The 24971-nt window shown below is 43.7% G+C and overlaps 1 protein-coding gene across 1 annotated transcript in view; it reads left to right on the top strand.

Annotated features, from left to right (window-relative positions):
* LOC115162074 (neuronal PAS domain-containing protein 3-like) overlaps nt 1–24971 on the top strand; it is a 320867-nt gene that overhangs the window by 13973 nt on the left and 281923 nt on the right. The window contains exon 2 of the mRNA XM_029713023.1: nt 8591–8692. Within this exon, the coding sequence (XP_029568883.1) occupies nt 8591–8692 (102 nt within the window). The remainder of the gene's footprint in view (nt 1–8590; nt 8693–24971) is intronic.

Here is a 24971-nt window from a genome sequence, read left to right as displayed (position 1 = left end):
ACCTATTGAAGAGATGAGTCTTCAAAAAAGACTTAAAGGTTGAGACCGAGTCTGCGTCTCTCACATGTGTAGGCAGACCATTCCATAAAAATTGAGCTCTATAGGAGAAAGCCCTGCCTCCAACTGTTTGCTTAGAAATTCTAGGGACAGTTAGGAGGCCTGCGTCTTGTGACCGTAGCGTATGTGTAGGTATGTACGGCAGGATCAAATCGGAAAGATAGGTAGGAGCAAGCCCATGTAATGCTTTGTAGGTTAGCAGTAAAACCTTGAAATCAGCCCTTGCCTTAACAGGAAGCCAGTGTAGAGAGGCTAGCACTGGAGTAATATGATAAAATCTGTTGGTTCTAGTCAGGATTCTAGCAGCCGTATTTAGCACTAACTGAAGTTTATTTAGTGCTTTATCCGGGTAGCCGGAAAGTAGAGCATTGCAGTAGTCTAACCTAGAAGTGACAAAAGCATGGATACATTTTTCTGCATCATTTTTGGACAGAAAATTTCTGATTTTTGCAATGTTACGTAGATGGAAAAAAGCTGTCCTTGAAACAGTCTTGATATGTTCGTCAAAAGAGAGATCAGGGTCCAGAGTAACGCCGATGTCCTTCACAGTTTTATTTGAGACGACTGTACAACCATCAAGATTAATTGTCAGATTCAACAGAAGATCTCTTTGTTTCTTGGGACCTAGAACAAGCATCTCTGTTTTGTCTGAGTTTAAAAGTAGAAAGTTTGCAGCCATCCACTTCCTTATGAACAAGTTCTCATTTCCAACTGCGACCTGGCCAAGATAAAGCAAAGCAATTCGACACATGCAACAACACCGAGTTACACATGGAATAAACAAACATACAATCAATAATACAGTAGAAAAATCTATATACAGCATATGCAAATGAGGTAGGATAAGAGAGGTAAGGCAATAAATAGGCGATGGTGGCAAATTAATTACAATATAGCAATTAAACACTGGAATGGTAGCATGTGCAGAAGATGAATGTGCAAGTTGACATACTGGGGTGCAAAGGAGCAAGATAAATAAATAAATACAGTATGGGGATGAGGTAGATTGGATGGGCTATTTACAGATGAGCTATGTACAGGTGCAGTGATCTGTGAGCTGCTGTGACAGCTGGTGCTTAAAGCTAGTGAGGGAGGTATGAGTCTCCAGCTTCAGAGATTTTTGCAGTTCGTTCCAGCCATTGGCAGCAGAGAACTGGAAGGAGAGGCGGCCAAAGGAAGAATTGGCTTTGGGGGTGACCAGTGAGATATACCTGCTGGAGCGCGTGCTACGGGTGGGTGCTGCTATGTGAGCTGAGATAAGGTGGGGCTTTACCTAGCAGAGACTTGTAGATGACCTGGAGCCAGTGGGATTGGCGACGAGTATGAAGCGAGGGCCAGCCAACAAGAGCATACAGGTCGCAGTGTTGGGTAGTATATGGAGCTTTGGTGACAAAACGGATGCCACTGTTATAGACTGCATCCAACTTGTTGAGTAGAGTGTTGGAGGCTATTTTGTAAATGACATCTCCGAAGTCGAGGATCGGTAGGATGGTCAGTTTTACGAGGGTATGTTTGGCAGCATGAGTGAAGGATGCTTTGTTGCGAAATAGGAAGCCGATTCTAGATTTAATTTTGGATTGGAGATGTTTAATGTGAGTCTGGAAGGAGAGTTTACAGTCTAACCAGACACCTAGGTATTTGTAGTTGTCCACATATTCTAAGTCTGAACCGTCCAGAGTAGTGATGCTGGACGGGCGAGCAGGTGCGGGCAGCGATGAGTTGAAGAGCATGCATTTAGTTTTACTTGCATTTAAGAGCAGTTGGAGGCTACGGAAGGAGAGTTGTATGGCATTGAAGCTCATCTGGAGGTTAGTTAACACGGTGTCCAACGAAGGGCCAGAGGTATACAGAATGGTGTCGTCTGCGTAGAGGTGGATCAAAGAATCACCAGCAGCGAGAGCGACATCATTGATGTATACAGAGAAGAGAGTCGGCCCGAGAATTGAACCCTGTGGCACCCCCATATAGAATGCCAGAGGTCCGGACAGCAGGCCCTCCGATTTGACACACTGAACTCTATCAAAGAAGTAGTTGGTGAACCAAGCGAGGCAATCATTTGAGAAACCAAGGCTGTTGAGTCTGCCAATAAGAATGTTGTGATTGACAGAGTCGAAAGCCTTAGCCAGGTTGATGAATACGGCTGCACAGTAATGTCTCTTATCGATGGCGGTTATGATATCGTTTAGGACCTTGAGCGTGGCTGAGGTGCACCCATGACCAGCTCTGAAACCAGATTGCATAGTGGAGAAGGTACGGTGAGATTCGAAATGGTCGGTAATCTGTTTGTTAACTTGTTAACATTTCATCAGGGGTCCGGAGGGCCGCACTGAAAATGTGTTATATTTCCTTGCCGTCAAAATGAGCTAAAATCAAATAAAATGTGTTGGTCACATGCTTGGTAAACAACAGGTGTGGACTACCAGTGAAATACTTACTTACGGGTCCTTCCTAAAAATGCAGAGAGAAAGAAAATAGAGAAATAATTACAAATGAAAACACCTAATAATATAAGTAATAATAAATACATAATGAGTAACGATAACTTGGCTATATAATATACTGCTCAAAAAAATAAAGGGAACACTTAAACAACACATCCTAGATCTGAATGAAAGAAATAATCTTATTAAATACTTTTTTCTTTACATAGTTGAATGTGCTGACAACAAAATCACACAAAAATAATCATTGGAAATCCAATTTATCAACCCATGGAAGTCTGGATTTGGAGTCACACTCAAAATTAAAGTGGAAAACCACACTACAGGCTGATCCAACTTTGATGTAATGTCCTTAAAACAAGTCAAAATGAGGCTCAGTAGTGTGTGTGGCCTCCACGTGCCTGTATGACCTCCCTACAACGCCTGGGCATGCTCCTGGACAGTCTGTGGTGCAACGTGGCGTTGGTGGATTGAGCGAGACATGATGTCCCAGATGTGCTCAATTGGATTCAGGTCTGGGGAACGGGCAGGCCAGTCCATAGCATCAATGCCTTCCTCTTGCAGGAACTGCTGACACATTCCAGCCACATGAGGTCTAGCATTGTCTTGCATTAGGAGGAACCCAGGGCCAACCGCACCAGCATATGGTCTCACAAGGGGTCTGAGGATCTCATCTCGGTACCTAATGGCAGTCAGGCTACCTCTGGCGAGCACATGGGGGGCTGTGCGGCCCCCCAAAGAAATGCCACCCCACACCATGACTGACCCACCGCCAAACCGGTCATGCTGGAGGATGTTGCAGGCAGCAGAACGTTCTCCACGGCGTCTCCAGACTCTGTCACGTCTGTCACGTGCTCAGTGTGAACCTGCTTTCATCTGTGAAGAGCACAGGGCGCCAGCGGCGAATTTGCCAATCTTGGTGTTCTCTGGCAAATGTCAAACGTCCTGCACGGTGTTGGGCTGTAAGCACAACCCCCACCTGTGGACGTCGGGCCCTCATACCACCCTCATGGAGTCTGTTTCTGACCATTTGAGCAGACACATGCACATTTGTGGCCTGCTGGAGGTCATTTTGCAGGGCTCTGGCAGTGCTTCTCCTGCTCCTCCTTGCACAAAGGCGGAGGTAGCGGTCCTGCTGCTGGGTTGTTGCCCTCCTACGGCCTCCTCCACGTCTCCTGATGTACTGGCCTGTCTCCTGGTAGCGCCTCCATGCTCTGGACACTACGCTGACAGACACAGCAAACCTTCTTGCCACAGCTCGCATTGATGTGCCATCCTGGATGAGCTGCACTACCTGAGCCACTTGTGTGGGTTGTAGACTCCGTCTCATGCTACCACTAGAGTGAAAGCACCGCCTGCATTCAAAAGTGACCAAAACATCAGCCAGGAAGCATAGGAACTGAGAAGTGGTCTGTGGTCCCCACCTGCAGAACCACTCCTTTATTGGGGGTGTCTTGCTAATTGCCTATAATTTCCACCTGTTGTCTATTCCATTTGCACAACAGCATGTGAAATGTATTGTCAATCAGTGTTGCTTCCTAAGTGGACAGTTTGATTTCACAGAAGTGTGATTGACTTGGAGTTACATTGTGTTGTTTAAGTGTTCCCTAAATTTTTTTGAGCAGTGTATATACAAAGGGTACCAATAACGAGTTGATGCGCAAGGGTACGAGATAATTGAGGTAAATATGTACATATAATTAGGAATAAAGTGACAAATAATAAACAGTAGCAGCAGCCTATGTGATGAGTCCAAAAAGTTAGTGCAAAAAGGGGTCTTCTATCCATCGTTTATGGGGATTTTTGATGCTCTCTGACTGTCCAGCTTTTGCCTTGGCGATTATTAGCAACCAGAGTAAATAGTAGAGATATAAATGTAGGTTCAATATCATTTCTACACAGTTTCCATTTGATTTTAGTCATTTCAATGTTGTTTTTTCCCAGAAAAAAATATAATTCAAATCATATTTTATTTATTTATTTATTACTCAAAATGGGTTCGCGGGCCTTGAGTTTGACACGTGCATTACATGAGAAGCTTTACAGTATGTGTGGCGTTTCAGTTGTGCTAAAATCATCAAGCTGTCTCCCCATTGGGAAAGCTGTTAGGGAAGGATGTTAACTCCCCTCCAACCAAATGAAGGGTTACCCACATGGTCACAGTCGATGGCCATCCTACATAAGATTGATCTCTTCCCAGCACCATGCACCATGCAGGTACTACAGAGGTTTGGTCAGTTAACCAGTGGAAGGACCCAGGTAAACCATTATTATTGTAATGGACTGGCGGCATGGGGGAAGAATTTACCTGTAAATGTCACTCACCTCAGTCCTCCAGATTACATCAATAAAAAGCCTTTTAAATCAACTGGCCAGCCCTGAGCACCAAATCCTGGAGTCAATATAAAGTCCTAATAAACATGTCAAGCAGGCAGGGGAGGGCTGGGGCTTCCTCTGGGGTGATGTGGTTTAGCAGTGGGTGACTGCTCCTCACGGGGTCTGACTACTATTATTCATCAGCCACTTACCACTGCCAGGTTCCAGCAAATATCTTTTCATCATCACCACAGAGCCCAATACTCCTCTACTCTACTCTGCCTGCATGGGCTCTGTGCTCCTCTTTTCATGTCTGGCAGCATGGGTCTCTGTGCTCCTCTATTCATGTCTGGCAGAATGGGTCTCTGTGCTCCTCTATTCATGTCTGGCAGAATGGGTCTCTGTGTTCCTCTATTCATGTCTGGCAGAATGGGTCTCTGTGCTCCTCTATTCATGTCGGGCAGCATGGGTCTCTGTGCTCCTTTATTCATGTCTGGCAGCATGGGTCTCTGTGCTCCTCTATTCATGTCTGGCAGTTTGGGTCTCTGTGCTCCTCTATTCATGTCTGACAGCATGGGTCTCTGTGCTCCTCTATTCATGTCTGGCAGCATGGGTCTCTGTACTCCTCTATTCATGTCTGGCAGCATGGGTCTCTGTGCTCCTCTATTCATGTCTGGCAGCATGGGTCTCTGTGCTCCTCTATTCATGTCTGGCAGCATGGGTCTCTGTGCTTCTTTATTCATGTCTGGCAGAATGGGTCTCTGTAGCCTATGTATCCTTTCTATAAGTGCTGGGTTGTTATTTCTTTTCACCCAGGAAAACACTGTTGTCCTCCTGTCTTGTCAATTAATGACAGGTTTGAGGAAAGTGGTCCTCCGCAGGTGGTCTGGTTGTTCTGTGCTTTATGTCTCTGTTCAAGGCTGAGGATGCAGACCTTGTTTGCTGTTTTTTTTATTTTGTTTGTTTGTACGGCGCTGAACAATTGTGACTCAGCCCCTTGATTTGAGCCCCTTTTACCTCAGAGGGTGAGCAGAGCAGAGATGTGCCTGTTAACACATTCAGGGGGCTGGAGACAGAGAGAAAGAGGGGGAGGAGAGGAAGGGAAGGGAGAGAGGATGGGAGATGAAAGAAGAGGAGAGGAGGGGGAGGAGAGAAGACAGGGGAGGGGTAGAGGAAGTGAGAAGGGGAGAGAAGAAGAGAGGAAGCCCCACCATCCACCACCTGCAGACCTCATTCACACAGAGAAACAGAGGCATGCGGAGCTGTGCAGGATGAGGATCAGGCTGCTGTTTGGACAAAGAGTCATCATGGCTGGATAACAATCCTCCCAGTGATCTCTATATCTGTCTATCCACCCAATGAGCATCACTATAGTGGTATATCTCACTGCAGAAAAACCCTCTGGTGCCAGGATAGCTCTGTTTCTGACCATCCAGGCTTCCTATCCCCGGTCCAGCTCAGGAACATCAAGACAAACACCAAGCCCCAATCCACAAGCAGCTTTCCTGAAGCAGCAGAGTAAGACTACCTGTCTAAGTCTAGCCTGTATGGGAAATGTGGAGAATTGTGGATTTTCAACCTGCATGCCGGAAGTTAAAAACATGTTGCAAAAACAACCACAGGTGCTTGTGGTGCCGAAATGGGAACAGAGAGGAAACAGTGTAAAAGTGACATGTTTTCAATCACATGGCTGGTTCGTAGGGAATCGTCTAAAGGCCACATTGGAGCAGTTTATAGAGTAGAATGGTGCTGGTGGGATTTGTTTTCTCCAACGTGTGAAAAAAGTGTATAAATTCAACACAATGCCTGGTACAGTGTGTAATATAGTCAGCGTTGAAAAATGGGCCAGATCTCCCATTGCTGTCTGCAATTTACCTTTGTGGCCGTGAAACAAAATCCATTGTGCTGCATTTTGTACCATTCAGGCCAGATAGGGTGTGTGCTTGTGATTGTGTGCGTAGTTTCATTCAGTGTACAGTGGTGTGTGGGGGGGGGGGTGATATTGTGGAACATATTGCACTGGCTGACATTACCCATACCCCCATACCTACAGGGAATCATTTGTACTAAATGACATGTGGCTTGCAAAAGGTGGTAAAGGGAAAGGCATCAGTCTTGGGGGAGATAACTGGCTAGCGAGGGCTGTACAGTGCAAGCAATGCTCCAGGAGAGTGCTGCTTCCATTTTCTTAGCCCGTAAATGCTTCTCCCCTTCAGAGTGAGATCATTTCAGTAAAGGTTTCTGCTGTTTAATAGGATGGTGTGAGGAGGTTTTTTAACAAATAAAAGCTATTTGCTACAGATTCGGTGCACAGGGCATACAGCACGTCACTGGGACTAGGAGTCCAATAGCTTTTAACTGTTAGAAAGAGAGAGGGTGGAACCTGCATGTGTTTTCTAATGTACTGAGTTGGAAGAAAGCAGATGTATAACTGACAACAGCAATGTAATAATGTGAAAGTATAGCCAGGTACAATTAATCTGTGCCCTGCAATACCTAAATATTCCTCTCTAAATTACTCGTCTTGATCAAAAATCTATGAATAAATGACTCATTTTATTTGGATGCGTTTCAAGCAAACTGATTATCCCTGAATCCTGTCCTAGACTCACCAAGTACCTTACTTTAGTCATGCTCAAAATAAGCACATAAATGTAAAAAAATGATCACTCTTTGTTGGTGAGAATATTCCTGCACAGCAAGAAATACAAGCTCGTAGTGTATTTAAGTTTTAAAAAGGCTTCTAAAGTTTGTAATTTCCACTCAGAAATTACAGACTTGATTTGCCCTAACGAAAAATGTATCAACCCATACATTTTCTTTTATTATTAGGCCTCCCGAGTGGCGCAATGGTCTAAGGCACTGCATCGCAGTGTTGCGGTGTCACTACAGCCTGGGGTTCAATCCGACCAGGAGTCCCTTAGAGCAATGCACAATTGGCCCAGCGTCATCCGGGTTAGGGGAGGGTTTGGCCGGGGGGGCTTTACTTAGCTAATCACACTCTAGTGACTCCTTGTGGGGGACCAGGCGCCTGCAGGCTGACTCCGTCATCAGTTGAACGGTGTTTCCACATTGCTGCGGCTGGCTTCCGGGTTAATCGAGCAGGTGTTAAGTAGGGGTGGGTCATGTTTTGGAGTACGCATGACTCGACCTTCGCCTCTCCCGAGCCCGTTGGGGAGTTACAGTGATGAGACAAGATCGTAATTGGGAAGAAAAGGGGGTCCAAACATTTTTTTATTATTATAATAATTTAATAATTATAATTGTTATTGTAATTGTTATTGCAGTATTTGTTATATAATTGTTATTGCAGTATTTGTTATATAATTGTTATTGCAGTATTCTTTTCCTGCTGTTGCAAACTGGCTCAAATGTATGGTTCTACATGACTAAATCAACCCATCCACATCCCACACTATGTTTTCATGTAACTGTTGGTTGGAAATGTTTGCATGCTTGCATACATTACATTTTCTCTAGTAGTACAGTATCATTTAGAAAAAAGATAATTACTGAATACTGTGAAAAATGTGACAACCTGAAATTAGAACTGCATGTTCTATCTGCTTTAGATCAGTATGTGTAATATATGATCTTTCTGGACTTTGAGGGGAGAGAAAAGCGGGGCTCACCCCAGAACCATTTATACTGTGTATATATACAGTACATACATTATATACATATTTCCATATATGTACTGTGTATATATGGCTGTGGTCCATACTGTTCTTCTCTCCTTATAGGCTTTAAGAGATGTTCACGTTGTTTCTCCACAGCGACCCTTACTGGGAGAGGCCTGCTAATACCAGCTCCTGTTCAGCCTCTAGGCCCAAGACACTCCACCTTGGAGGAGGGCAACAACATACCTCATCACCATGGTAATCCCCCCCCCTTACCTTCTCTGTCTTCCCTTCTTCCTTCTGGTCAGGGGCAGACCAGGCCACAGCTCAGATACTGTTACTACTACCAGCTACCTCCCTCTCTGGTCTGGTTAGAGAGACAACATGGTTAAGGATGCCAGCTTGTGTAAAAATCAACTTAACTCCACTTTACTGGCTGGAAGAGTAGAGGAAATGAACCAAAACTGTGGCCTAGATGCACTTGGGTATCGCTATTATTATAAAGAAATTATGTTAGCTTCTGTAGTTTTTGACATGTTGTCAATAAGCTATTTTATGGTGGATTTTGAACAGCATAGAATGGCATGTATAATTAGCAATGCCCCAGGAAGTTTGTCGTAATGTTCTTTCTATCAGGAATCAAGGTAAGACCCAAATGCAGACTGTGTGAAGTAACAATGTTTATTGTAACAGGCAAACAACAGGACAAGGCAGGCAGGGGTCCATAATCCAGAGCAGAGGCCAAGGTACAGGACTGCAGGCAGGCTCAGGGTCAGGTCAGGCAGAGGTCAGTAATCCAGAGGTGGAGCAAAGGTACAGGGCGGCAGACAGGCTCAGAGACAGGCAGTGGTCAGGCGAGAAAAGAGAGACTAAGGACAAAATGCTGGTAGACTTGAACAAACAAGATGAACTGGCGACAGACAAACAGAAAACACAGGTATAAATACACAGGGGATAATGGGGGAGATGGGCGACACCTGGAGGGGGGTGGAGACAAGCACAAAGACAGGTGAAACAGATCAGGGCGTGACACTTTCTTATTTTACACAGGAGCTTTTTATGTAATTTTCATTTTTTATGTAATTTTGCTTTTATATTATTTCTGATATTGAGTTAATTGATCTAAGGGGAGTTAGCTATATTTCGTCTAGGTAACTACAGTTCAAATTAAGGTTCCCTCTCTTCCTTTGCCATCCAAAGACAATACAGTATGTAGACAGTAATACTCTTATTTGACCTGGCTTTATGGCTTTGAGCGTTGATAAATGATACACCTCTCAGGGGAACACTGACTGTCCCTTTATAAAACAGGGCAACCTGCTCTGTGTTGTCAAACTGGGGAAGATAAAAGGCTTCATAGTGGGTGACTAGTCAGTGCAATTGTGGGAAGTTGAGTTTTGACATATTCCTCTGAGACAACGTCTCTACGTCTTACAGCTTCAGAAGTCTTTTCAGTTCTCCCCTCTTTCAGATCCTTTGTAGTTAAAGACCTAGGCTTACACATTAGGAAATAAACATGGAGCATAATTCCTCTAGCTCTCTCTCCCTCCCTCCCTCTGATGTACAGCACAGGGGTGAGGGCAGGATTACTGTCGGCCTGAATAAAGGGGATTTATTGATGTAACACTTTGAGAAAAAAGCACTTCTTAATGGCTCATCACAGTCGGTATGTATTATGAGGCTAGTCTCAGGCCTACACCCCCTTATGTGCTGCCTTACAAACAGGCAGACAGGCCTACACCCCCTTATATGCTGCCTTACAAACAGGCAGACAGGCCTACAACCCTTATGTGCTGCCTTACAAACAGGCAGACAGGCCTACACCCCAGGACAGTACACGCACTACATTCCTGTAGGTCTACACCCCAGGACAGTACACACACTACATTCCTGTAGTCCTACACCCCAGGACAGTACACACACTACATTCCTGTAGGTCTACACCCCAGGACAGTACACACACTACATTCCTGTTGGTCTACACCCCAGGACAGTACACACACTACATTACTGTAGGTCTACACCCCAGGACAGTACAAACACTACATTCCTGTAGGTCTACACCCCAGGACAGTACACACACTACATTCCTGTAGTCCTACACCCCAGGACAGTACACACACTACATTCCTGTAGTCCTACACCCCAGGACAGTACACACACTACATTCCTGTAGGTCTACACCCCAGGACAGTACACACACTACATTCCTGTAGGTCTACACCCCAGGACAGTACACACACTACATTCCTGTAGGTCTACACCCCAGGACAGTACACACACTACATTCCTGTTGGTCTACACCCCAGGACAGTACACACACTACATTACTGTAGGTCTACACCCCAGGACAGTACAGACACTACATTCCTGTAGGTCTACACCCCAGGACAGTACACACACTACATTCCTGTAGTCCTACACCCCAGGACAGTACACACACTACATTCCTGTAGTCCTACACCCCAGAACAGTACACACACTACATTCCTGTAGTCCTACACCCCAGGACAGTACATACACTACATTCCTGTAGGTCTACACCCCAGGACAGTACACACACTACATTCCTATAGGTCTACACCCCAGGACAGTACACACACTACATTCCTGTAGGTCTACACCCCAGGACAGTACACACACTACATTCCTGTAGTCCTACACCCCAGAACAGTACACACACTACATTCCTGTAGGTCTACACACACATTTTGAGTAGGGCCCACATGACGGGAAGCAGAAACTGCAGCACATGTTCAGACTGTTTCTCTAGGTCATGGATACTGAGGTTCCAGATGAGTACTAGCACACCTTGGCTTTTGCTTCCTACAGCTCCTCATGTTCTCTATCTGGCTATTGAGAGTAGTCACTAGCATAATGGCTTCTTAGTCAGCCTAAGTAGCAGCCACATTCCAGCTGAGATGAAGAGAAACACTGTGTGTGTGTGTGTGTGTCTGCCTTTAAAGTTGTGTATACTATGCGGTAGGTAGCTAGGTTTAGATGGGTTTCTCTATGCTGATGAAGCTAGGCCCCATTCTGCCACCATGATTAGTTTAAATGGCGTCTGAACGTATGGGCCGGACAGCGAATGTGAGTTGTAAGCGGTTTGCAGCTCAGGGTGAAATTGAGATAAATGGCTGTTGGTGAGAAGGATGGCCACCTGCGGCACAGGTTCCCCAGCACACCTGTCTCTTCTCGTTTACCAAGCTCTCTGAGGTGAACTAGCAGTCCACTCCACTCTCCCCTGATCCCCACCTCGCCCCTCTCCTCAAATCTGACACACACCCTTCCGCCCCTAGACAACAGCACACAGGGATTGAGCTATCGGCCTTGATGAGGTGCAGGAAGATAAGAATGAGTCCCTCATTTTCTGTCTCAGTACCTGTCACCATTACTACACTTCAGTAAGGGCTGAGTGTCCATGTTAGCCCTTAGCTTAGCAGTAGATGTTGCTGTACATGGTAGTGGTGGTGCTGTCTACTTTATAACATTCATGGTACGTCAATGAAGCATTTGTAGCAGTGGAGGCTGCTGAGGGGAGGACGGCTCATAATAATGGCTGGAATGGAGCGAATTGAATGGCATCAGACACATGGAAACCATGGAAACCATGTGTTTGATGTTTTTGATAACATTCCACTCCAGCCATTACCATGAGCCTGTCCTCCCCAATTAAGGTGCCACCAACCTCCTGTGATTTGTAGGTATAATATACCGTTTTTAATGATTTGATTTCTATTCAGAATGGTCCTTGGTCTCCAATTTTCTGTGTTTGCCTATTTTCACCTGACAGACAAGGGCCCCCAGTTTGATATAATGGACCACCACCTGACCTCCTCCATTGTGTTTTAAAGCCATGTCTGTCCCCAGCTCTAGAAACCAACCTGCTGTTGTACGAAGTAAGTGAAGCTATCTATTGAAGAGAGAGAGAGACAGGCCTTAAGACTGGACTCGAATATACCGTGTGGCAGGTGGCCTGCTGAAATATCTTTCTAGGAGGGAGTGTATAAGTGAAATCTTAGCTAGAGCATGTCAAGAGCCAATCCGTGTGTGTTTTTTTTAAATGATGCCGTTTAGACACTCGTCTGTTGTCGGGGGTAGGTCATAGGTCAGTCCTGAGAATAAAGGAGAGACATTTGATGGACTGTTAATAGGAGTCACTACTATGGGTGTAGATTATGTTAGGAACCCAAGGAGGCAGTGGTGCTCTGAAAACAGTCCATTGTTGAACCTGCTATACAGAATGGTATTGTCATGTCACCAGCTTGACAACGCTAAACAAGCTCTCAATTATTATAATTTCTTTGTCATGCTTGTGTATTTGTTATATGTACAGTGCCCTCCGTAATCATTGGGACAGTGATGGATTCTTTCTTCTTTTGGCTCTATACTCCAAATGTTTGGTTTTGAAATCAAACAAGGACTGTAAGGTTAAAGTTCAGACTGTCAGCTTTCATTTGAGGGTGTTTTCATCCATACTGGGTGAACCGTTTAGAAATTACAGCACTTTTTGTATATAGTCCCCCAATTTTAGGAGACCAAAATTATTGGGACAAATTCACATATGTGTAGTAAAAAGTTAAGTATGTAGTCCCATATGTGGTCCCATGTTCATAGCACGCAATGACTACAGCACGCAATGACGTGCAAATATCACATTATACACCCCCCCAGAAAGCTCACCTCCCGTGTTAATGTAATAGGGAGAGGTTAGCATATCTTGGAGGTATGATATTTGTGTGTCTAACTTTCTCACTCACCATTATTCATAATTCATTCAGGATTATCCATAATTATGGTAACATTCACATTAATGTACAGGTGTTTATAAACATTATGCTTTTATTTGCATCCAACACATTTGTAGTCACAAGCATGATGTAATCATTGTGTGCTATGAATATGGGACCAAACATTTTTTGCTACACTTTTTACTACTTTAATAGACATATAAGTTAAATACTTTCGGTCCCCTAAAATGGGGGGACCATGTACAAAATCTCTATACGGTTCACCCGATATGGATGAAAATACCCCAAAATAATTAAAGCTGACAGTCTGCACTTTAACCTCACAGTCATTGTTTGATTTCAAACAGTATAGAGACAAAATAAAAACAAATCACTGTCCATCACTGTCTCAATAATTATGGAGGGCACTGTAGTTAACACACCACTGAAAAGCACTTGGACAGAATACTTTTAAAATAGAATATACATTTTACTTATAATAACATGAAACAATGAAAACAAAGACCAATGACAGACGAGAAGAACACAAAACAACTAAAGAAAAAACAAACAAACAATACATAATGGACATTATAGTTGTATGCAATGTAGCTTAGTCACACCCTGAAGTGTGTATAGATAGGCATGCTCAGGTTGGCCCTGTTGGCAGACAAAGCCAAGCAGCAAGAGCAGCAGCTATATGACACATTTGCAGGGGTATAGGGAGGCTCAAGGCAGGGTGTTCAACCATGTTTGTATTGATTTGGGATGACTATATGATGTTAGCTGTGTGTGTTGCCTCCCCAGTTCACCTTCCTACAAGTGTTTGGGATGGGTTTTTCCTCCTTCCTCTTCCTCTGTATTCCAAAGTGGTGATTTGAGCGTGCTCTGTCTGTCTGATGCCCTATGAACATTGCATGAGCTTACTCCTGGTATATGGTAGCTACTACGTTATGACTTTGTTGCAATTTTTTTTCCTTTGATGTGTTTTACTCTTTGTTTATTCTGACCTACTTTTCCCTCAGATTGTAAAGTTATATGAATTATTTAGCTGTTTCTCAGTACCCCTACCATTATTTCAACGGCTTTCTTTTCATTTTTTCTTCCTCTTCTTCCACATGTTTCTTTCTTTGTCTGCCAAAAATAACACAACTAATGTGTTTCCTGAAATTGTAGTCTGAGGAACTTTCGACCTGGGTTCAAGTGGTATTTGTTTTTTTCCCAAAATATTTTTAGTGTTTGCTTGAGTCTGTCTGGAGTGTACAGATGAGCGGCGTTGCACTTTTTGAAACTATTCCATTGGTTTTATTGCACCAGACAAGCCCAATCAAGCATAGCTAAAGTATTCTAAAAATGTTGATCTTACTTGAAATACAACTGCTATGTCCACCTGTAGTAATGGTGATTATTTTACTGAGGTGTTTAATACAATCAACTGACTGGTTTTATGATTGGTTTGATTTTCACCTAGATTAACTAACCTACAGTACCCCACTTCAAGAGTACTGTAATGTTGCCTTGGGCCATTTCCACTGAGCTACGCTCTACCCCACACCAGCCTGTTATAGGCATTCAAAAGACTGCATGTACATCAAACTACTTTTATATTCATTTACGTTAAGACTTGTGAATAAATAGCCTAAATAATGAAGCATATTTGTTAGTAATTGTATATGTTTCATTTAAAAAATCCTGGGGTGTAAATTGTGTCATGCTAATTCAAAGCAGCCTACGTACTGTACATTCATTTACTTTCTTTGCAGGAGACGAGGGTAAAGTCAGAATGTTTTTTTATAAGATCAAAGTGAAGTTCATACTGGTCCATATAATGTGTAGTTTGGGATGTTCTTTGAATGTGGTGTTGTGGCTGTTTTAGACGTGGACCAGCTGTAATTACACAGCTGTTGCCGCGGTAGCGTGATTGACACACATTTTTGGCAGAAACCATGTGTGCTATTCATGAGCTGCGTTTGGTAGCGTTTCAGACATAATCAATTGATTCATATGCCTGTAAGGCTTTTCTAAAATATTAATAAAATGGATGCCTGGATGTTGGGCATCAGAGCTGGTTGTTATTAACTTGCCCATGCGGTCATGGTGTTGGGGATTTTGACCGTAGCGGAAAGGTTTGGGGTTTGTTCTTTTAAACTTGTTCCTTTCAACCATCTATGTTTTAGAAACATACCAGTATCCAAAGGTGAGTCTGGTTGATATAGGTCTACATAGGATCCAAAATTCAGAAAAAGATAGTTCACCCTCTTTTCTCAATGAGCAATGTTTGTACATCTCACACACACACACACAGATTTGAAGTGCACTCCCCCACACACACACACCTGCACATCTATCATATACAGTTGAAGTCGGAAGTTTACATACACCTCAGACAAATACATTTAAACTGAGCTTTTCACAATTCCTGCCATTTAATCCTGGTAAAAATTCCCTGTCTTAGGTCAGTTAGGATCACATTTTAGTCATTTAGCAGACGCTCTTATCCAGAGCGACTTACAGTAGTGAATGCATACATTTCATTTTCATTTCATACATTACATTTTTTTTGTACTGGCCCCCCGTGGGAATCGAACCCACAACCCTGGCGTTGCAAACACCATGCTGGCGTTGCAAACACCATGCTCTACCAACTGAGCCACAGGGAAGCTACTTTATTTTAAGAATGTGAAATGTCAGAATAATAGTAGAGTGATTTATTTCAGCTTTTATTTCTTTCATCTCATTCCCAGTGGATCAGAAGTTTATATACAGTCAATTAGTATTTGGTAGCGTTGCCTTTAAATTGTTTCACTTGGGTCAAACGTTTCGGGTAGCCTCCCACAATATGTTGGGTGAATTTTGGCCCATTCCTCCTGACAGAGCTGGTGTAACTGAGACAGCTTTGTAGCCCTCCTTGCTCGCACACGCTTTTTCAGTTCTGCCCACACATTTTCTATAGGATTGAGGTCAGGGCTTTGTGATGGCCACTCCAATACCTTGACTTTGTTGTCCTTAAGCCATTTTGCCACAACTTTGGAAGTATGCTTGGGGTTATTGTCCATTTGGAAGACCCATTTGCGAACAAGCTTTAACTTCCTGACTGATGTCTTGAGATGTTGCTTCAATATATCCACCTAGTTTTCCTGCCTCATGATGCCATCTATTTTGTGAAGTGCACCAGTCCCTCCTGCAGAAAAGCACCCCCACAACATGATGCTGCCACCCCCATGCTTCACAGTTGGGATGGTGTTCTTCGGCTTGCAAGCTTCCCCATTTTTCTTCCAAACATAACGATGGTCATTATGGCCAAACATTTATAATTTTTTTTCATCAGACCAGAGGACATTTCTCCAAAAAGTACAATCTTTGTCCCCATGTGCAAACCGTAGTCTGGCTTTTTTATGGTGGTTTTGGAGCAGTGGCTTCTTCCTTGCTGAGCAGGCTTTCAGGTTATGTTGATATAGGACTCGTTTTACTGTGGATATAGAAACCTTTGTACCTGTTTCCTCCAGCATCTTCACAAGGTCCTTTGCTGTTCTTCTGGGATTGATTTGCACTTTTCGCACCAACGTACGTTCATCTCTAGGAGACAGAACGCGTCTCCTTCCTGAGCGGTATGACGGCTGAGTGGTCCCATGGTGTTTATACTTGCGTACTATTGTTTGTACAGATGAACGTGGTACCTTTAGGCGTTTGGATGAACCAGACAAGGATGAACCAGATTTGTGGAGGTCTACAATTTTTGGCTGATTTATTTTCCCATGATGTCAAGCAAAGAGGCACTGAGTTTGAAGGTAGGCCTTGAAATACATCCACAGGTACACCTCCAATTGAATCAAATGATGTCAATTAGCCTATCAGAAGCTTCTAAAGCCATGACATCATTTTCTGGAATTTTCCAAGCTGTTTAAAGTCACAGTCAAGTTAGTGTATGTAAACTTCTGACCCACTGGAATTGTGATACAGTGAATTATAAGTGAAATAATCTGTCTGTAAACAATTGTTGGAAAAATGACTTCTGTCATGCGCAAAGTAGATGTCCTAATCGACTTGCCAAAACTATAGTTTGTTAACAAGAAATTTGTGGAGTGGTTGAAAAACGAGTTTAAATGACTCCAACCTAAGTGTATGTAAACTTCTGACTTCAACTGTAGCATCAGGGATAGTGTGTTATGTGTTGCTGCCAGCTCTGGACAGCTAGTCACCATGCAGGTGGGTTCTGCTCATTGTACCATGACTAGACATGCCTTCTAGTGTTGCGGGGTGCCCTGTGAAGCCTGGCCTGGTTCTGGGTAATGGCCTCTCCAGCCACAAAGACCAAAGACAAAGTCAGTCAACAAACACGTGTAGCGTGTCTTTAAGCTCCTCTAGGCTTTTGGAATAGAATAGCAGACTTTTGGGGGAAATAAAGTGTGCTTTCTTTCAGCTTGTTGCCAAGGTAGCTACTAGCGTCTGGGTCCGTGATAAGAGACTGATACGGTTGATCTGTCTTCTGTGTCTTCTGTCGTATTCAGTCTACAATATGATCAGAATCAAAGCAAAGGCATGTTTGAACATTGTACGTTTTGCTCCATGTTCTCACTCCGTGGCATTGTATATGCCAAACTTTATTTGAACACATTACGATCTGACAGTCATTGTTGTCAAACAGCCAATGTTGACGTACATGGCATGGCTTCAAGACATTAAGGAGATCCATTTTGACAGCTCTACATTGTAGTTATATGGTAATACAGTTAGCATATCAAGTAGGACTAGATATAATGTTATATGGCAAAATAAGTTTTAATATAATCAATATACGGTCTTCTGGGCACAGGCCTTCATATTAAAATATGCATAGCATTTCTAAGTGCATCAGCTTTAAAGGGGGAAAAAGGAAAGTGTCATCCCAACCATGACAGAATAAATTGATGTCTATGAAATGCAGAAGGCAACCAGCTATGTCAAAACATGATTTCCATGCACTGGCTGTTTGCTTTGCTTTTGGCTTGACTGTTGGACTTGATGTAATTATATGTCAATCTCAGTAACCAAATCACTATGTAAACATGAGATCTGGACCATGGTAAGAGGAGAGGAGGGGAGGAGGAGGGGCTAGTCAAATCAAAAAACAAAGGAGGGAGCACTGTTGACACAATTGACTACTTTGTGTTTTTGCAAGAATGTATGAAGCGTCTTAAATATTTTAGAACATATCAATCTTGAGCATGCTGATGCAATGGATTCTCAAAAGTATCTTCCTGCCCTCCTTCCTTCCCTTCTTCCTTCTCTCCTTGTTCAGCCTTACATTATAGAATAACTATCTTCAAAGTAATGACTCGGGACGTCGGGTTTGAAATGAAAGCTTCTTTTAGTAATAATACTGGTTCACGTAAAAATTTTAACAACTTTAGATTCTACAAACAATAAAAGTTAGTTGCTAGCGAAAAGTCAGGATAATAATTTGTCACAACTGGCGCGATATCTCTCTACCTCCTGTCGCAAGGCATTCTGGAACTTACAGTCAAAAGCGTAATCCAATACTAAGCAATACAACAAAATATGTATGTAGTTCTCTCAATCTCCAACACACAAATTCGAATACAATTACATATGTAAATAACTCTAATGAAAATATCTTTAGGTACAGCTTAATGAATTAACTTAAACATTAACTCTGTAACCCATTAAAGTTACAACATCGTCCCCTCCGATGAACAACTGTGTTCATCTAAATCTCTAAGCAGTATATCAACTGAATAGGTCTCCTCAACAAAGTCCCTGAAGCAGTATGAACTGAACATGACCTAACTAGGCCATCTCTGCCTGGAAACAGTTCCTCAATCTTTCCTAGTTTCCAGCTTTGTCTGGGTGTGTTATCTTCTCCAATGAGTACAACGTCACCTGCTTTCAGTGGGGTGGGCTGTGGTGTGTCACAGTGGTGTGCTGACTTTAGATCCAGCAAGTAGTCTCTTTGCCAACTGTTCCAGAAGCTGGTCACAAGTCTCTGCCTGTACTTCCATCTGCGTGTCATTTCCTCCTTGTTTAGCGTTGGGTGTTGAGTGTCAGCTGGAAATGGCTTTGGAGGCAAAGAGGTTATTCTTTTACCCACCAGGAAGTGTGCTGGGGTCAGGGGTTGTGGTTCATCCACTTCATTGTGCACGAAGGTCAGAGGCCTAGAATTTAGAATAGCTTCAACATCTGTCAGGACTGTGCACATCTCTTCAAAGTTAAGTGAAGCTCTCCCAAGAACCTTTCACAGGCATGTTTTCACTGACCTGACGAGTCTTTCCAAGAATCCGCCCCACCAGGCTGCTCGCTCGGCGATGAACCTCCAGGTGATGCCCCTTTCTGAGAAGAACACCAGGAGTTGGGGCTCTTTGATTGCCTTCCACAGCTCTTTCAAGTCCTGATCAGCTCTCTTGAACGTTTTTTGCATTTTCTGAGTAGATTACCTTGCATAATCCTCTCCTTGAGATGAATATTTTTATAGCTAACAGGAATGTCTCTGTTGACTGATCTGAGACCAGTTCCAAATGCACTGCTCTGGTTACAGCACAAGTGAACAGTGCAATGTATGACTTCTTCACAGAACCATTTTCTTTCACATAGAGTGGTCCTGCAAAATCCACACCTGTGACTTCGAATGGTGGGGATTCAGTTATTCTGTCTTTTGGTAAAGGCGCAGTGACCTGCTGTCCGGCCCTTGCCTTGAATCTCTTGCACACTATACATCTTGCCACTGTGCTCTTGACTAGCTGCCTAGCATGCAAGATCCAGTATCGCTCTCTGATTTGTACGAGTGTCTCTTGCTCCAGAATGCATCACCTTCTCATGGTGGTACTGTATCAGCATTTCTGAGTATCTGTACTTGTTGGGCAGAACCCATGGATGCTACTCTCTGAATGTCAAGTTGGACTGTTGCAGTCTTCCTCCTACACTGAGTAGTTCGTGTTCGTCCAAGAACGGTTTCAGTTCTCTGATTTTACAGTCATTGTTTAGGCTTTTTCCTGCCTTCAGTAGTTTGATCTCCTGTCCAAAACTCTGTTGTTGTGATACCTTGATCCAGTACTTTTCTGCATCGAACAGTTCGTCAGCAGTCAGTTCACCTTGCATCTTTATGTTTGTACGAGCATTGGCTATGAATCACTTTATCCAGGCGGTGACTCTGAACACTCTTTTCAGTTTGCTGTACCTTTCAAGCTCCAACACAGGTTCAGTGATGTCTGTGCTGTTTGCTGCGAGTTGTACAGTAACCTGGCAACTGGACTTGAGTTCTGTATTTACCTCTTCTGGAACCTTGTTATCATCAGTCTCCTCGGACTGATTGGGTGATGTCAGAATTCTGGGTCCATTCCACCATAGCTCGCTCTGTGTCAAGTTTCCAACAGTTTGTCCTCTTGTAGGGAGGTCGGCTGGATTAGTTCTTCCTTCAATATGTGACCATGACTCTGGATTGGTCAAGGACTGGATCTCCGTCACTCTGTTCGCGACCAACTGTTTCCATTTCTGAGCTGAGCTGCAAATCCAATGCAGCACGATCATCGAGTCTGTCCACATCTTCATCTGTTTTTCTTCCATTTTCAGTGTGGTCATCAGGTTGTTTGCTAGTCTCGCTCCAATCATGAGCTCCAGGCGTGGCAGCGTCATTTTCTTGAGTGGGGCTACCCTGGACTTGGATGCGACTAGACTTGTTTTTTCCCTGTCTTGTGATTCACCTTGCAAGTAAGCTACTGCACTGTAAGCCCTTTCACTTGCATCACAGAACACGTGTAGTTTCAGGGTGTGGCTGTTCTGTTGGCCACATGTCTGTTCTGTACCACCTTGGTATGGTGAGCTGGTGTAACTGGGGTAGTTCTGAACACCACTGTTGCCATTCTCATGTCAGATCACGTGGTAATTCCTCGTCCCAGCTGAGTCCCCTCTCCCACATTTCCTGGAACATGCACTTGATCCTGATGGTGAAGGTGGTCAGGAAACCAAGAGGGTTGAAGATACGTGCAGACGACTGCAGATCACTTCTCTTTGTGTTTTCCTTTTGCTTTAGAATGCTCAGTAGTGGCCTGAGGTCAAACACAAAGTCATCTGTTTCCGGTCTCCATACTAAGCCTAAAACCTTCAGCACTACTCCTTGTGTTTCTAGCGTCAACGGGTGGTCAGTTGTCGTACTCTCCTCCCATTTTGTTTTCAATTCAGGAGAGTTGGTCATCCACTTGCAGAAGTCCATGCCTGCAATCAACAGCATTCGCTTTGCAGTTGTTGTCACAAGGTAAGCCCCTTCAACATTGCGTGAACTTGCAATGAAGTCATCTACATAGAGTGACTCTCTCAGTATCTCTACAACTTCTGGTTGTTCTGTTTCATATTGTTTCAGGTGCTTCCTGATTGTAGCTGCCAGCAAGAATGGACTTGGGGAAGCTCCAAATACCACTCTCTTCATCCTCAGCACACGCAGCTCCTCTTCATTTTCTCCCCTTGGTGGGCATGTGAGCCATAGAAATCTCACGGCGTCTCTGTCTCTCTCTGCTAGGGATATCTGCAGGAAAGCCTTCTTGATATCTGCCATGAATGCGATCTCATGTAGTCTGAACTTTATCAGAACGCTGAACAGATCCGGATTCAGGTTCGGTCCTGTGAGTAGACAGTCATTGAGGGATGGACAGCCATCTTCATGGGACCAGGTATCAAACACCACTCTCAGTTTTGTCGTCACCTTATCTTCTCGGAGTACTGCATGGTGAGGTAAGTAGTATTTTACGTTGTCTGCGCTTGGTGCGTTGGCCTTGGGCACGTCCTCTGCCATATCCTGTTGTAAGTAGGCCTCTACGACTTCATTGTATCTGCTGTACAACGTCACATCCTTCTTCAGTCTTTTCTTCAGACCTTCAAACCGTTTCTTGGCGATTCTATAGTTGTCTTGGAGATCTGGCATTTCTCATTTCCATGGCAACTCCACGTGGTATCGCCCATCTTTGAAGGTGGTTGTTTGCTCAAACTTCTGTAGAGCCTCGTTTTCCTCTGGGTTCTGTGTTCTCGCTTATAATACCCAGAGACTCAAGCTCCCAGAATGCATGCAGTTGTTTGGAGACTAGTGTGTCTTCATCAAGTGGGATGAACATGCAGGTTGCCTCGGCGACACTTGACTGGATACGGGTCTCTGCACCGACCATCCAAAGGTGCTCTCTAAAGCAACCAGCGTCTCCGTCAGTTGCTCCACTCTGCCTGATACAATCTGCCAGTAGTAGTCTGCTCCTATCAGGACAGAGAGTTCAGGATCATTGTCATTTCCTGGAAAGTCTGCGAGCTGCAGTCCCTTTCTATTGAGCTCATGTTGAATCTGTTCACCAGGAACCTTCATCACAGCTGTGCACACTTGTGGGGTTTCAATTGCCTCTATCTCTATTCTCTGCTGTTTGTCCCAGACATTCTCCAAGATGACTTTCACTGTGTTGCGTTGGGACGTTGCTGGAGCAGAGGAGCCAAACGTGTTAAGAGTGAGTGCCTCTTGTCTGATTACTGGTAGCTTCAAGCCCTTCACAAGGTTTTCATCCTTTCTAGGGAGTTTTTCCTAGCCACCGTGCTTCTACACCTGCATTGCTTGCTGTTTGGAGTTTTAGGCTGGGTTTCTGTACAGCACTTTGAGATATCAGATGATGTAAGAAGGGCTATATAAAAACATTTGATTTGATTTTGATTTGATTTTCCATGTATGAAGCTTCTCTGACTGCCTCCATCTAGTAAGCAACGAGCTATCTTCCTGCCTGATGGGCCTTCTACCCATGCCTTTGCCGTTTGTAGCAACACAGTGTTCTGTCCATCTGGTTTCATCTTCACTGAATGGGGAATAACTGAGGAAACAACAGCATCTGCAGAAACAGTAGGGGGTTGCACCTCACTCCTCTGACCGGTACACACAGCAATGTGATGTCTGCTTCCACATGTTGCACATGACACATCTTTGACTTTACAGAATTTTGCTATGTGTTTCTGTCCTGAACATACAAAGCATCTTCCCATTTTCTTTAGTTTCTCTTTGCGTGTAGCAATATTGTGGTCAGGGCAGTTTTCTGATTTGTGGTCTGCGCTGTCACAGAATAGACAGTTTTGTTCCTTCAGGCTGGCTGTGTGCAGTGCTGCAGCAGATGGCATGTTGGGTCTTTTTGTTTTCATGTCATTGGAGGAGCATGACTTGTTCCATGGTTTGCTCTCTTTCTGTTGGTTGCATGATCTTGTCATTTGTAGCGCTCTCTCCCTGCTCTGAACCTCCTTCTGTAGGAAACTGACGATCTCAGCCACTTTCCATTCATCATCTACTCCCCTCTGACGACTATAGTCAAGAGCTATGCCCTCTGGAATCATCTGCAGTAAGATTGGGCATAGTAGGCTTCCATAGGTTTCTGACACTACACCAAGTGATTCCAAGCTTCTAATCTGAATTTCACATTCATCATATAGCTGCCTCAATGCATTTAAGTCAGAGGATTTCTTCACAGGAGTGAGATTCAGCAGCTTTGACATGTGAGCACTAATCACAAGATCTTTCCTTCCAAATCTGCCCTTGAGCAGAGCGATTGCATCATCATAGTTACTGTCTGTTAACATCAGTCCTGCTACTGCCTTTGCAGCTGGTCCAGTGAGATATGTTTTCAGATAGGTAAACTTCTCTTTATTACACAGTGAATCATTGTTGTGAATATCGGTCTCATACTGGCTCCAAAACTCCTGCCACATACTGACATCTCCATAGAATTTCTCAATAGTCAACGTTGGTAGCCTTACTGATGGTCTCTGTGATCTGTTTGAGTTAGCGTCACTCACCCGTGCTGGTAGTGGATTGAGGTCCTGTTTTTTCTTTATCACTCGTTGTGCACGGCTCTTCAGCATGATAACGCGCTCTTTGTAATCCTCCGTGCATGCAATCTCCACCTCCAATCCATCCAATGGCGTTAACTGTTCAATTCCACGATCAAGTTCAAACAAGCTGTCCTCCTTAGCTGATAGCAATTCCAACAATGTACTCAAGTGATCGGTATCCGAATTTGACTGGGTTATTTCCACGTCAATCTGATTCAAAATCCGTGTTGTGGCACCTCGAATGGTACCCCGCTTTCGCCTCATTCTTTCTGCTTCATGCCGACGTTCCTCCTCAGCCATTTGAGCCGCTTCATCCCTACAATCTTCGTCGCAGCTCATACTTTTCCCGGGTTTCGACACCAAAATATAGAATAACTATCTTCAAAGTAATGACTCGGGACGTCGGGTTTGAAATAAAATTTTCTTTTAGTAATAATACTGGTTCACGTTACATTTAACAACTTTAGATTCTACAAAAAAAGAAGTTAGTTGCTAGCGAAAAGTCAGGATAATCACTTGACACAACTGGCGCGATATCTCTCTACCTCCTGTCGCAAGGCATTCTGGAACTTGCAGTCAAAAGCGTAATCCAATACTAACCAATACAACAAAATATGTATGTAGTTCTCTCAATCTCCAACACACAAATTCGAATACAATTACATATGTAAATAACTGTAAAGAAAATATCTTTAGATACAGCTCAATGAATTAACTTAAACATTAACTCTGTAACCCATTAAAGTTACAACATACATTACAGTTTCAGTTCATTTGGAACTTGAACTTGTTGTTACCCAGTAAGCTTGGTTAGAACCAAATAGTTTCCATCCAACCCTAGTCAACTCCAGCATACATATTGTATACACAATTACAGTGTAGCACAAAAAGTTAATCAATGAGGGATCCTATAGTGGTCAATCATTAGTTCAGCTGGATGTGTTGAATGATGTTTTCTACTGTACAGTATTAAAAAC

Source organism: Salmo trutta, chromosome 25 (assembly GCF_901001165.1).
Source record: "Salmo trutta chromosome 25, fSalTru1.1, whole genome shotgun sequence".
In the NCBI taxonomy this organism is placed as follows: Eukaryota; Metazoa; Chordata; class Actinopteri; order Salmoniformes; family Salmonidae; genus Salmo; species Salmo trutta.
This window is presented reverse-complemented; position numbering and strand designations above follow the sequence as displayed.